Source organism: Coturnix japonica, chromosome 19 (genome assembly GCF_054131305.1).
Source record: "Coturnix japonica strain WE chromosome 19, WE-NBRP24, whole genome shotgun sequence".
NCBI lineage: Eukaryota > Metazoa > Chordata > Aves > Galliformes > Phasianidae > Coturnix > Coturnix japonica.
In genome coordinates this window covers 5051422-5065986 of record NC_140681.1, presented here as the reverse complement: position 1 = coordinate 5065986, position 14565 = coordinate 5051422, and the positions used below count along the sequence as shown (strand labels likewise).

Genomic DNA, 14565 nt, shown 5'->3' with positions numbered 1-14565 from the left:
GTATCCGCGCTCATTCATTTCGATATATACGGACGTGCTATTCACCAGAACAAATCGCCTTTAGCCATCAGCAGAGCCGGGCACCGCACCGGGCAGGGGCGGCTCTTAGAGGCGGGGTGAGGCGGAGCCGCGGGTCGCTGCGGGGCTGAGCTCGCAGCTCGGAGGCGGCGGGCGCTGCGGGAGCGCGGTGGGTAACGCTCGGGGGAACCACGGTGGTGCGTGAGGGAGGGGCGGGCGGATGGTTGTTGTTGCTGTTGCTGTTTTCGTGCTCTTTTCTCCGTCTTTCCTCGCCTTGCCCGCTATTGTTTGCGCAGCGCCTCCAGGAACAGCGCTGCTTGGTGGTCTCGGTGTTCATTTCCCTTTTTTCCACGCGGTTTCTGTGCACGGAAGGGCAGCTCTCGAGCAGGGAGCTGCTGCGTGCAGGCTGTGCTCACAAAGGAGCCGCAATGTGCCGAGGCAGCCGGCACGCGGGGAAGGAGTTGGGAAACTGAGATGGGCAGGTAACCGGTGCCTGAATATTGCTGTTGGTGGTGATGTGTTAGTGCCTGGGAACACCAAAATATGTGTTTCGAGCAGTTTTTAGGCTGTGTAAATACTCTCGGAATAGCATTCTCGCGGCCGGGCTGCTGGCGCTCCCGATGTCCCCGTAATAGCAGCGGGGTCGGTGCCGGAGGAGCTGCCCGGGGAGGGCTGAGGGTGCTGCGCTCCGCAATGCGAGCTGCGGGTGTCACCGTGCAGCTTTCGGGGGTGCAGCCCGCACAGGGGAACGCAGGCAGTCACTGCTGGGGAACGTGCTTTGTGTGGTTTTTGCATAGGGAGAATGGTGTGTGAGTGTGTCACGGAGGTGGGTCAATTCAAGCCACCCATAGGGGTGTTTTGAACTCTACAATACGGATGCTGCGGTCCCTCTTCTGTTAACGCTGTTTCTCCCTGTCAGGGTGCAATTCCTGCCCCTGGGGCTTTGTGTGGTGCTTGGAGCTCACGGCACATGCGGTGTGACTCCTCAGCTCCTTCATGGGCTGCACGTTCCTGAACAGCATCCACGGATTTGTGCTTTGGTTTCCCTTTGTGTTATGGGCATAAGCTGCTTTCTGGGCATAGCAGGAGTGCTAGAGCATGTAGCATTTGGGTAGCTGCAGAACTACTTCAAGTATTAGTTCACTGTGATTGCAAATAGAAACTTCTTTGAAATCAAGGCTCCTCTGTGGGTTTGGGTTCGGTTTACGTATAAGAGCTGTTCACCTGAGGCAGCACAACGTTTTGTATGCGCCCAGCGGCCTCTGTCCCAGGGCACTCCTGTTTACTGCCAAGTACACACCTGCCTTATCTGAAAGAGCTGGTTTCCAAAGCCTGGGGAGGACTTCAGGCACAACAGTGGAACTACATGATCCTTGAGGTCCCTTCCAACCCGGGTCATTCTGTGATTCTGTGATTCTGTAACAGTGTTGGCAGTTTCTTATGGCAGGGAGTTCCCTCTCTCAGCTCTACTTCAGCTGTTTCTTCTGACCGAGGCAAAGCCTCCAGGGAGCCAGAAGCCTGCACTGCTATATACCAGACCTAGGTGTGTTATGACCTTTTGCACATCACTTCACCTCCCTCTTGTTTTCTTTCTTTCTTTCTTTTTTTTCTTCCTTCTTATTTGTAAAGCCTTTACTTTGCAGCCATGTTACGGAGGTGGAGTTGGATAAACATTCTTAAAACTCAATTAGGAAACATTGTGTGTTGCAAAACTTAGCAACCAGTTTTGCTCTCCTTTGAGCTCCAGAGCCTGGGGAAAAAAAAAAAGGAAAAAAACTTCTGTAAGTCCTGGACTCATGTAAACTGAGGTGACATAATGTGTTTTGGTGGATTTACGTGATAAATGTGTCCTGAAAGCAGTATGTCAGAGTGCATGAGTAAGGCATTGCAGCATGTGGTGATACACCACGTGTCAGCAGCTGGGTGCTGCAGTGCTGCTGGTTACTGCCTTCTCCTGGAGGAGTCCTGATTCAGCTGGGCCGACATCTGCTCCTGGTGCTGAGCAATTGGGGTTTGTGTGTCCAGCTGCGTGCTGGAAAACAATGCTCAGGATTTGGCTCGTGCCCCAAGAGGATGCAGCAACAAGCAGCGCTGAGCTTGGGGTGCTCAGGAGTTTATTTTATTTGAGGTTGTGTTTTTACCATTGAAAGACGCAACCCAGAAATGTTGTTTTGCAGTGCTTGACATCAGTTGTCAAGGCGATATAAATGGAAAGAGGTGAGGGCCCAGTGTGCCATAAGGAAAGCTATTGCTCCCTGTGAGTACAGGGGAGTGCTGAGATGCAGCCTGCAGGAGTGGCTCCTTCACGTGTCCCAGCTGGCCAAAAGCCCTTCATGTCCTGCTCTCACTTCAGTGCCGACCCTGCTTTAAGCAGGGCGGGGAAAGAGGTGATGACCCGAGGATCCTTGCAGGGGCTGTGATGGTCTGTGAGCTGTGTGACTTGCTCTGGCAGGTTGAGGAGGGAGGATTCTTCTTTAAATCCTTTAAGACTTGGATGCTGCAACATAAGACTAAGGTTGAAGTATATTCTGCCTTTGTACATCTTCTAGGCTCTTTGTTCAGTGAAACTCTTGCTTACTTGGGGAAGTTCTGGCCCACATGCTTCTACTTGAGCAGTTTAAGTGCTGCATAAAAACGTCTTGGTCCTGACATAGTGTTTGAGCTTTCCTGTTGCGAATGTAAAATCCATATGGCGTTGCTTCTTAATTGAAACCTGCTGGAGTTATTTTTAATCCTGCAACGTATCATATGAAATAGTCCTCGTGCAGCTGACTTGAAAGGATTGCCTGTAATGAGTTGTTTCTAATCAGTCGGTATTCCTTTCTGTAATGTTATTTCTTTCTAACAAACGTGATTTTGATTTGTTAAGTAAATAAAAACAGCCTCCAGCTCACCAGTGGTAGGCAGGAGTGTGAGTTCTGCTTATTGGTGAAGTATTGAATCAAACAAGAAAATGATAACTGAAAAAACTACCTATACATCATCAAATATGGCCTGTATGATTCACGCATTATGTTATGCTTTAGGTAGAAGTCAGCAGCATGGTTAGTCGTGTGGATAAGTCCTTTCAGGTCTGCTGTGTAGTGAAAAAGTTTGTCTGATATCAGAATCCATTGCCTGTAAATGTAGGACTCTAACTAGGTTTTAGGTTCAGATGTTTATAATACGTTCTGGTATTTGCTGTTTGGTAAGACCGTTAGGTCAGCTCGCAGGGGAGATCACTCTGTGATTGCGAAGAAGTTTGGAGTGAGGAGTACAAAAGCTGATGTAGCTGAAAGCATATTCCCCAAAGCAGATTACTCCAAGAGTCTGGAATGTGTTGGTGGGAGGTTATTGAGCTTTAGTGAAATGTTGCTCTGTGCATGCAGGAGTTCTTCCCCTCCTAAATAATTGTTTCCATCTGCATAGCATATTCCACCAGTGCCTGGGCTGTTGAGCTCTGTGCAAAATCTGAGGCTCTTGGTAAAATGAGGGTCTTTGTCACTAAATCTCCTGTGCTTAATATGTATGAGTGAAGTGTTGTTATCACATGGAGAATTAGGAGGGCAGTCCTCACTGGGGGGCCTTTTAAAGTAAGACACATTCTAGTCCCTCTTTCATGTCCTTTTAAAGATTGAAGCTCAGGGACCCTCAAATCTTCTTGCACAATGCCTGGCAATGCTAGTGTTAATTCACTGGTCTGAGTTAGTCGTTTAGTTTTTATTTGATATGAAATCGTGTCCCTTTATTAGAACTGAAGGTGTCCCGGACTGCTTGAATGCTGTGGCTGCTTGTCTGTGAGTTGGCAACCTGAAAGTATACACTGCCATCCTATGGCAGAGCCTGGACATAAGAGATGATCCCGAATACATTGTATAGCTGCAACCCAGCACTTTTGTAACTACTTGGCTGGGACCCAAGCACGTTTCTACTGCAGGAATTTGTTGATTTTTGTAGCACTGAAGCGCTGATCTCTGTTTCCTTTTTACCCCTGTACAGAATAGGCCTCCTAGGGCAATGGACTTGGATAGAAATGGAGGGCTGTACCAACAGGTTACTGTTAGGTGTTTTGGGAGGGAAGTACCAAGGAGGTGGGGAACACAATGGCAAGATCCTATCTGATTATCACTCTCTTACTGTTCAGCACTAGTGCATTGAGCAGCCTGGGCATAGCTGGAGTAGTGACAGTAAGCAACTGAGCAAGTGGTTCTGTGTTGGGCTTTTTGTTGTTGGGTTTGTTGGGTGTTTCTTCTTTTGACTTCTCAGTTATCCCTGCCAGGTCACCTAATGCAGTAAAAGAGAGAGACCATGTTAACTAAGAGCCAGTATAATGACACATATTATGAGTACTCATCATTCCTTCCAGGCTGTATCACATCTATATGCCAGGCTGTATCACATCTGCACTCTTCTCTCTGAAGCACCTGGTTTCTGACTTGGTTGATGCCAATTAGTTGAGGTCAGGTAAGTGCCTGTTTCCTGGAGGAGGTGGCATGGCAGATATCTTTTCTTCATCTTCAGTTCTTGCCAAACCTTCACTGGGCTTCATCTGCCTTGGAGAGCATCTGAGAGTCCCAATTCCTTTGGCTGACCTGTGATGTATGGGCTCTGGGATGGCTCAGCAGTGGTACTTACTTGTTGCCTTGGTTTAAACCCCAAAGGAATTGCTGAAAATAAGAATCTGGGTTTCTTGGATGTCTGTTAGGCCTAAGGCAAAGAGTAACACTCACAGCTGGGCGTTCCCAGTGAGAAGCTGTGTTCCTTTACATCACTGCATAGGGTGACTTTATAGCACATAGAGGAAAAAAGTCGTTTCCCCATTTGTTCAGTGGGAGGGAGGCTGGCTGTGCTATCCAATGGAACATGCAGCTGGCTAAGGTCCTGTGTCTGAAACTTGAAATTGTTTCATTGCTCGGCTTCAATAATTGAAAATGTATTTTATCATCCAGGAGGGGAGATGATTGTATGCATGGTGAAGGTGATACCTCTTCTTTGTCTGGCTCCTCTGTGGTGCTGGAGAAGTTAATGTATGTTCTTGAGTGAACAGGAGCATGTAGCTCTTGGTAGGACCATAGCAGGTGGCCAATATATAATGGAACTGGAAGGATATCCTCTTTTGGCAGCAAATAAATACAGCTTTGCTGATGAAAGTTGTTTTTCTCTGTCAAGGTAAAGCTCAGACAATGTTAATGTTTGAAAACAGCCGGGCTGACACAGTGGAAGGAAATCCTTTCATGCCTCATAGCGGAAGGTAGGCATGATGCTGCAGTATATACATCCCTGCAGCTGATCTGAGATACGGTTGTTTTGGTCAAATACTCTACAATCCTGGACTGACTCCAGCTTGTGCATAAGAAAGGTAAAAGTAGATAAAGGTGCCAGCTGTATTTAGATGGAGTATTTCCTTTGATTAGCAGGAAAGCAAGAATCTCTCCTGGGAGCACTCATCCTAACGTTATCCCTGATCCAAGAGTTGCAGAGTTCATTCACTCAGCATTTCCTACACTCTCTTGGCCAGTGTAAAGCAGGCACGGAGCTGCCGGATGTTTGCAGGTCAGGAAGAGCTTGGAGCAAGCACAGAGCTGTAAGTTCACTTGGGAGAACTCAGGGCTTTTTTAAACACCAGGACGTGGTGGAATGATGTATCAGCTAGGAAAACATGTGAACCAGGATGCAAATGAACAAGTAGAACCAAGGAGAATTTCTTAAGGGTTTTCTGTGCAATTTTGTCTTACATTGTTTGTGTAAAAGCAAATGGCAAAGAGATGCTAGTCTGTGAAGGTTGAAAAGCTGCCACTTGATTGCAAGCTGTGAATCATTTAACCCTATAATATTTCTGACATTAATACTGAGCTAAGTATCATGGTTTGTTTAGACCTCTCCTATACAGGACAATGTGCCATATGAATCAGACTTCCATGTCATAAGCTCTTTGGGTGAAAATCAAACAAGGACTCAGTCCCCTTTCAATAGACTGGTTAATTTTCTCATTCATTGTTTCATTAATTCACAGAATCATTAACTTGTGTGCTCATGAACAATTGGTTTCCTAGCTGATGGTGGGAGATTATTCTTGCTCCTCTGTTGTGATGGTGGGTGTCTGGAGGGCCTCAGCCATGAGGATGCCGCTGGGTCAGCTCTGGGTCTGCTTGAAAGGCTTTTGGAGTAAGGTGATGTAAAATTTATACCTTCCAGTGTGGAAGCTGTGTGGGGCTCTATCATTCCTCTGAGCTGTTCCAGATAATTCTGAGACTTTCTGTGTTGTCAGAAAGTGCCCATCCATTGTTTCTGCACAGCTACAAGGCCACTGTGCTGAGCATCTGTGGAGTTTTTGTTTTAGGCTGGTGGTGCAGCTCCAGCACTGGTGGCTGTGCACTGTGTGTGGGGCCACAACCTGAACTGAGGGAGCAGCCATATCCAAGCAATGCCTCTGTCAGAGAATGCCTGTTGTACAAAAGTTGGGTGTTTTAGACTAGCCCGCTTCTAACACGTAGTTTAGAGTGTGAGTTTGGTTGTAACAGTCTGTTACATTCGTTTATGTGCTTGTCTGCACGTCTTTAGATTTACCTTTATGTTTTTTGTTTTCAGCTCAACTGCTGGTTCAGATTGAATGTGTGATCCTTTGATTTGTTGGAATTGACCTTGTTTATTCAGTGGACTGTTGAATGATGTTGACTTTTTGCCTCTGAAATAGCACTTTTCTGAACTTGTACACAGGGTGTAAACTGAAGAATGAGAATCTATCTCGCACCAGCATTTGATGCTGATACAAGAGCTCTGATATTTTCAGCCCTGCAGGCAGCGCAGTGTCTTTGTATGACAGTAAGCAGCATATGGGGGTTAGTTTGTAGGCACCGTTGTGGTCTTCCACTGACCTTCAGGATGGTCGGTGTGCAATGAACCTGCCCAAATCCTGCATTGCAAAGCTGTCTGCTAAGGTCTGCAGCAAGCTCTTCTGTTCCCCTCACTGGCTCTAAAATCCCGGATCATGTCTGCAGTCTTATGGTTTTCATGAAGACTCATGTAATTAAATTTGGTCATGAATATTTTGGAAAAACAAATCCACCCTAATGAGCTAATGAAGCCTTGACTACTGATAGTTCTGAAAGAGCTGCTGGCTGCATTGTGAAATCAGTTTCAGCATTCCCAACGAGTTTTGCTCCAGCTGTTGCATCTCTTATAGAAGAAACTAGTACAGACAAGCTCCGTGCTGACTGCAGAGCGAGACTCTGGTGCCGCACAAATGGTGACAGCTGCCATTATTTTTAACTCCTGCCCTCCTAAAGAAGCATGCCAGTTCTGTTTCTGTCCCAGCTCTCTTCTAGAGGATGAATGAGGAGGATGCCCATAAATATAAATCATGGGATGCTTCTGATCTCTCCACACGGAGAAGTTGGAGTTTCTCCTAGGGACCTGTTGAAGGGATGACAAAGTAGAACAGAAGCCTGTTAGGATAAATGATGATGGCACTGCTAAGTACAAACACAACTGTTGCTTATGAGTAGAGTAATTGGCCCTTACTGTTGTCTACCAATTAAAAACATCTGCTCCTGGGCTGTATTAAATCTTATTTTGGAGGTAATTGAGTAAGAGGGATCAGTAAAAAATGCTTCTCCCTTTGAAAGAGCTGTATTGCTGTGTTCACACTGCCCTCAGCGGGCCTGGCAGTCACTTGTCCTGCAAATACAGGGACTGGCTCTTGTGTCTCTGCACTGTGAGAGGTTCCCAAACCAATGGGGGGGAGGTGGATGGCTCAGGCTGGTGCAGGTTCCAGCCCCACTGCACCTCAGGAGGCAGAAACCTGACAGCATCATTTGCTCATTGGAAGGAAACCCACAAATGTGTAAAGGGGCATTTAATTCCCAACAGAAATGCTCAGTATTTCTGTATCTTTCCCGTAGAGGAACCTCTGTGGGGGCTGTTTTTCTCTAGATCTTGAAACAGTTTGGAATACCTCGGTAAGTGGATTTAGTTTTTGTTAAAATCATCCAACAAAAAAAAATTTCAGTAAGACAGGATGGATTCCTACCTGTAGAATTGTGCTTTTATTCTAACATAGCTGTGTAATTATGATTGCATCTCTCCTGCCTTATTTCTCCCATTGTCTTACTGTCCTTGCTGAAACTCCTGCTTATCTGAGCCCAGCCATCAGTAGCTGCTGTTCAGCTGTCTCATAACCTTGGTAGCTCTAAAGCATTTGCACTGAACATGGAGCCACGTGCATGACTTCTTTTCTAAGAGAGTGGATGCTTGGCATTTTTTGGGCAGTAACTCCTACGGGATGCCCAAAAACACACTGACTCATGGTGAGCTCAGCCCGTGGAGCCCATCCCACTTGCCTGTGATTTTGGTGAGGAAATAAACAGGGTGGCAGCCCAGTGCATCACACCTCTGAGCTGGGAACTGGGGCAGCAGCTGCAGATAGGAGGAGCATCAGAAATGAGCTATTTGTAGCTGTTGCCCCATCCATTTACCCAGGGGGAAAGGGAAATCCAACTTTCAGAAATCAAAATGAGGTTTGTGCAACAGGTAGGGGTGGACGCTTTGGAATCTGAGCTCTTCCCTCTTCTTTTTCTCTGAAAATCAAGGAGGTGCAACATGCTCACAGTGCAGCCTCTGCCAGAGATGATGGTGGTGCTGGGTGGGCTCTGCCGTGGGAATCCAGTCCCTGAGAGCTGGGCTGACCCAGCTGGGCTGCAGTTTGCTGTGGTGACTCATTGCAGCCAGGTCACTGCTGATCCTCTGTCCCTTCTGCCTCCCTCCATCACACCTTAAGCGTGGTGCATGGCACTCTGTCAGCTGGTTGCAGTGACTGCAAGCCCTTGTGTTCAGAGGAAGTGAACAAGCAGCCATGTGGTCATTAGTCCTGGACCTGTACAGCCTGTCACTTTTCTGCCTTCAGCATCCAGAAAGAAAGACATGGATTTTGCAAGGCCTGGCACACAGCAAGTGTTCAAGTGTGTGTTTGAATAGGGAGATAAACAAGGGCATCCTCAGAAATCCGCTGTGGTTTCTAATTTTATCCAGTTGAAAATGCCCAGAAGGCAGAAAGATGTTCAATTTATGTCGGTAAGTAGGTCTTGGTTATTCATCAGAGTAAGTGTTTTCTGTATTAAGAATAGCTCCTGTGTCTTAGCACTTCCTTCCATTGTCACAGCTCTTCCTTGAGCAGTGGAAAGGTTTTGGGTGGTTTAAATTACATTTACGGTAGTAATTAGGTTTAAACCACTTTGCAGTTCACTGATCTAAATATACATGTGCATAAACAGTGCTGGGTCTTTTCCTCTTCCCTCCCTCCCCCAAGCCATGGCAGCACCAAGCAGACAGCAGGGCACTGCCTCCTGTTTGCCTTTTGCCTTTGTCCAGTGGCCACAAGCCTCAGGGCAAGGCAGTGAACTGCATGCAAATAATCGTTTGGGTTTTGGTGTTTGCAGTCTTTTTTTTTTTTAAGGCTTCAGTGTTTCAGTTTCTCACAACTGAATTATTGTGCACCGTTTAAATGTGTTTTTTCTCCTTTGGGATTCTCTTTTTTCTTTTTTTTTTTTTTTAACATGAGACTAAAAACCATTTCCATGCCCGAAATCTCTGCTTAGGATCCATCTGTTTGTGCTGTTTACCCAACATCCTAATCCTCTGCTACAACTCCTCGGTGCTGTAAAGCAGATTATGTGCTCTGACACAGAACTCGTGGATCTCATGTTTTGTTTTAAGCAGGGTCTGACCTGTGTGCTGCTGGGTCTGAGCCATCCTCGCTCTGCAGAGCAGGGAGGGTCAATGGGTGATGCTGCACGTGGTGCTTTACCTCCATCCTTGCTGGATTGGTTCAGGTGCACTGAGGGGAGCTGTGTTTCTTTCCCAGTAGCATGACAAATTGAATCTTGCATTGAAGAGCCTGAAAGCTGCTACTTCTTGCTGGTTGTTGAACCAGGAGGTGCCAGTTGGGTCTTGCAGAGCAGAGAGCCCATGTGCCTGTTTCACTGTGTTGTGCCCCGGGCTGTGGCCTGGGTGCTGCCTCCATGGCAGGCTGGGAGCAAGCTGGGACCTGGGTAATCTCACTGCCTTGGTGACTCCAGAAACTGTAATCTGTTAATCTTAATGGCTCCACGTGATAAGTAGGTAATGCTGTTCGAGTATTTTCTTGGTCTATGATGGAGCAGAGGGGGTTCAAATTACTTTTGAGCTTTCCTAATATTCAGTACTCCTTAAAAATGAACCTTTCTAGAGGGGAAAAAAAGAATTGGATGAAAGGGGTTTGAGCTACATTCAGGTTCTGCACTCTACTTCAGATTGCAGAGCCTTTCTCTCGCATTTGATTTTCTTGCTAACAGATCACCTTGGGGATGCCTGGCAAATAAAATGCTGCCTCAAGGTGCCGCATGCAGGGTCTGGCCACTGTGCTCCATCCAACCCACTGAGCTCTGCTGGGGCTGTGTGCTGGTGCTGGGATGGCAGAAGGACCTGGAGCCTTTAGGTCTCCAGACATCACGTGCTTTGCCCAGCTGAAATTCCTCACTGTCTGAAAACGTGGGGGTTATTTTACCCTCTCCTTTTTGGTCCTAAAATAAAATAAATAAATCAGGCTTTCTGAGCAAGTCAAGGCACGTTGGTTTGGCAGGATCTATGGATACCTTCAGAAATAACTCATGCGCTAAAGCCGTGACGTTGGCAGTGCTGGGTTGGTACTAGTGATTCATCTGAACAAAGTGAGTGCTGGGAGTGCAGACGTGCCTCTTTGTCTCCATATTTGAGTAGGATAAATCTCGTCCCACTTGGCCTGGTTCATCCCTGATGACATCAGGAAGTCTCTCCTGGTGAATTGAAGCTCAAAGCCAGAGTTAGGATATTTATCCTGACTGAGTCCATCCTCAGTTAGAGACTTGCTGTGTCTCTGTTCAGTTCCTGTCCTCTCAAACTGGGAAATAAACTTGATGATTATTCCTTTGAAATGCCATGAATAACCAGACTGGAGTGAATGTGCACAAGGCTCCCAGTGGAGAACTGCTGTTGCATGCACCTCATTATCCAATTAGGCCTTACATTTTCTATAATGCTTGCTTACTGCTTTTTATGAGTAATTAAACGTACTGCTAAAGAATTCTGTTTTCATTCTGAATCCTTTAATTTCTGCCTTGCCTTGCAATAAGCCTGGCTGAATTATTGCTGTTGCTTTAGGAACCTGTGACGATGCAGCTAGCTCATACCTGTGACTGTTTCAGTCTGTCTGAAAACCTAGCAAAGAATCAAAGCAGCTGAATGGAGTTAGCAAAGGAAACATAATGTTGTGCCCATCAACTTCCAGACCTGGCAGCTTTTGTGTAAGCAAGAAAGAACAACCCGAAACACGGCTGATTGTCTTAGGACAAGGTGTGCTTGGTGTGAAGCCTTCTGGAGCCAAACGTGCTCACAAATGTTTCTGGCTTTGCTGCTGTTTGATCTCTTGGCTTGCAGAAGCTGGGCCATCTGTGGGGTCACGTGGAATCGTGGATTATCTGAGTTGGAAGGGACCCCTGAGGGTCATCGTCTCCAACTCCTGACTCTATAGAGGGAAATAAATGTAAGAGTTGTACATAGAAGAGCACTGTCCAAGCACATTTCTTTACTCAGGAGACAATGTCCAACAGAATGTATCTGTTTTAATGTATATACAGTGTCTTATGCTTCAGCCAGATGTAGCTCTACAGCAACTCTTGTCTTGTGTAGTTGATTGAAAGCAGGAGAACATGTTTGAAGGCTCTTGGCATGTTAGTAACGTCTTTAGTGTTGGATGCATTCTGATAACCTGCTGCCTACATATAAATCAGTGCTACTGTAAAAGCTCATGGATGGGCTTTCTTTCTAAGTGTGGATTTCACAAGCTGAGACTCTTCCAGGCTGACATATTTGGTTGTTTATCTCTGTTTGGGGCATACGTAGGGAAGTTACATGGATAACCCAGGCTGTGAATCTGATCCCTGGTGATACTCATTAGGAATGTATGGCAGAATGTAATTGCAAGGACTGTGGAACTGCTGGAGTAGCTCAGCTGTCTGGGGTAATCCTCCCCTAAAACAAGTCTGTCTGAGGGGATGGGAGTGGATCTGATGGGAATTTGGTCAGTTGGGTTGTGTTACTTGTGGGACAAATTGGGTGCATGCTTGCAAGGTGGGGTTCCAGTGGCTAGGCTAATGCAGCGGCTGTATTAATGGGTAGGAAGAAACTGAGATTGCTTCTTTGCATGCTTTCATGAGGGATTGTCTCCAAAATAGCTGCTGCTGCCCTTTTAAGCCATCGCAAGCAAAGCAGGCTGACCCATAGATCCAGTCTTACCAGAGCATTGGAAACGAGTGCAGTTATTACCTGTGCCAAAGAAACTTTGCATGTCTTCATTATGGAAACTTTAAACAAATGACTTATTTGTAACTTTGACTTTAGGATGGAGAAGAATAAATGTTAAAGGAAAAGGGAAGTTGCAGGAATGCTGTGAGAGATTTGGTGGTGAGAATGGGAATAGTAGAGAGAGGATAAGACTTATTAGGTACAGCAGAGAGATGGGGCGTGTGCTTGTTTTAACCCTTTGCTTGCTCACATACTGCTCGTTTGTGAGGTGCTAAGGAAGGATCTGGATCTTGCAGAATGCTTTCTGTAGGTGTCATGGGTTTATGCTGCTCTTTCAACACCAGTGACTTCCATAAACCTGTGTCTTACTCAGTGCCAAACGATGGCAGGGTATGCTGGATTTGCTTTTTTTAATAAGTGCTCTTTTTTGTGGTTGCTGTTGGTCAGTGTGTTTTGTTTTGCTTTGCTGCCTCCCTCCCTCCCCATTCCCTGCCAGATACTTGCTTGTTCTCCAGTCTCCAGAGAAGTGAGGTTTTGAGGAGCAAATACACCAACTCCTCCTCCCCAGCACCGCCTGTGGGAGTTACTTCTTCCACAGGGCTGAGACTCTGTGATTACTGAACAAGCTTTAGCTTGAGCGCAGGCTTGGAATAGCTCTTTGCTATTCTCCGGTCGTGCTGAGTGCTGGATGCTGGCCTTGTGCCTCGTCCTTCAGCTGCGTTCCAGGCAGGGAGCTCAGCCCTGGCGGGGCTGCCTTGAAGTCCCAGGTGTATTTACGGTGACTCCTGCCCCATCCCGGGGAGGGTGGATGGGGAGGGAGGAGAGGCCGTGTGCCGGTACCCAATCAGCTGCACACCTGCCCGGTGACGAGCAGCAGCCCTTGGCAGTTGGTTGCGGGCTCTTTGGCTCGACAGCAGCGCTCTGCGCGGTGCGGATGGACTGACCGGCTCTCCCCTTCCCTCCGAACATGGACAAGCTCGGCAAGAGGGGCTCTGGGTTTGTCAGGACCCGCATCCCGCGGCCGCAGGTGGTGCTGCAGCCGGTGCAGCCTGTTCGCTGCTCCTGCAGGTACGGGGTTTGAGCTGGGGCACGGCTCCGTGTGTGTGCACTGCTTCCAGGAGGCGGCGGGGGGAGCAAGGGGAGAGACCTGTGGTGGGGGAGATGGGAAGGAGGTGGATTACCTGGAGCAGTCGGGTTGTAAAGTGTTCTCTTAAACTGTGCCTTGATTGTGAAAATCAGATACACGGAATTCTCCTGTTTGATATAAACCTGATAGTTTTGTCCATTGGTGTCAGTGCAGCAAAGTGGGGGTGGGAGCTGCAGGAGTGTGTGTGTGTTGGGGGTAATGCTGCAGGGGCTGCAGTGAAGGTGCCGTAGCAACATGTGTGCTTTGGAGCCTTTCTGGTGACTTGATGAGCCGTGGGAAGGTCAGAACTGCATAGTTATAAATAATGTGCAAAACCTGTGTGCTGAGAGGTGCAATGACTGCAAGTGGAATGACTTCACTTTACAAACACCCTCTCTGTGCTCAATGGACATCGGCTTTAAGATGGCATCTGCAGTCTGTTGCATCTTTGTCCAGTAACAGCTTCAGTTTTATGCTAAGCAAGCTGGATTTGTTCCATTGTGTGTGCACTGGTCCCAGTGTATCAGCGTGGTTGGATCTGAGGAGGTGCAGCAGCAGAACACCCCATCTGCTCACTGACTTTGAGCAGGATGTTGAACTTCTAACCAGCGGCACTTTGCATTCGTTCATCCAGCCCTAACAGCAAGTGAGGTACATCCCAAGCTTACCCACACTCCTGCAGTGGCACAGACATGCCGTATGCCTGTGTGATGAGGTGGTTGCGAAATGGCGCTTGGAACATCCTCATGCTCTGATTAATTGCCTTTAACGACTCTCTGTTTTCGCAGCAGTCACTGTGGGGTGCTCACTGCCTTCCCATTTGGTGCGTGTGGTGTCATGTCCCAAAGTTCTCCTGACAAAAGGCAGCTGCTGCCCCAGCATCCCCCATCTCAGTGCTCCCGGTGCCCGGCATTGTGCAGTGTGGGTGCAGGCTTTGCAGGCAGGACCCTGACTTGTCGCTGCTGTGGGGGGTTCCCTGCCCTCAGCAGCTGCTGCAGATCCGCTCCCAGCTTGGCAGCTGTTCCTGGCAGGCTTACTTTCTGCACAGCCAGCATTTCTTCCTCTCGTTTCTTGGCCTCCAGTTAAGTGCTATTTATAGGTCATCAGCAAGTGGAGCCTTTTCATGG

At 47.4% G+C, this 14565-nt stretch overlaps 1 protein-coding gene across 6 annotated transcripts in view; it reads left to right on the top strand.

Moving 5' to 3' along the window:
* The first annotated feature begins 131 nt into the window (after window positions 1-131).
* The window catches only part of ARHGAP40 (Rho GTPase activating protein 40), a 35405-nt gene continuing 20971 nt past the window's right edge, over window positions 132-14565 (top strand). For 2 of the 6 annotated variants that reach the window (XM_085520214.1, XM_085520213.1), the window contains exon 1: window positions 132-187. Coding sequence is in view for 4 of the 6 variants with exons in the window: in XM_015881401.3 (XP_015736887.2) it covers window positions 13280-13380 (101 nt within the window). In the remaining 2 variants the exon portion in view is untranslated. Of the gene's footprint in view, window positions 9067-9438; window positions 13381-14565 lie in introns of those variants that run through there. The other 4 variants (XM_015881401.3, XM_015881400.3, XM_085520212.1 and 1 more) reach the window with 3 other exon arrangements.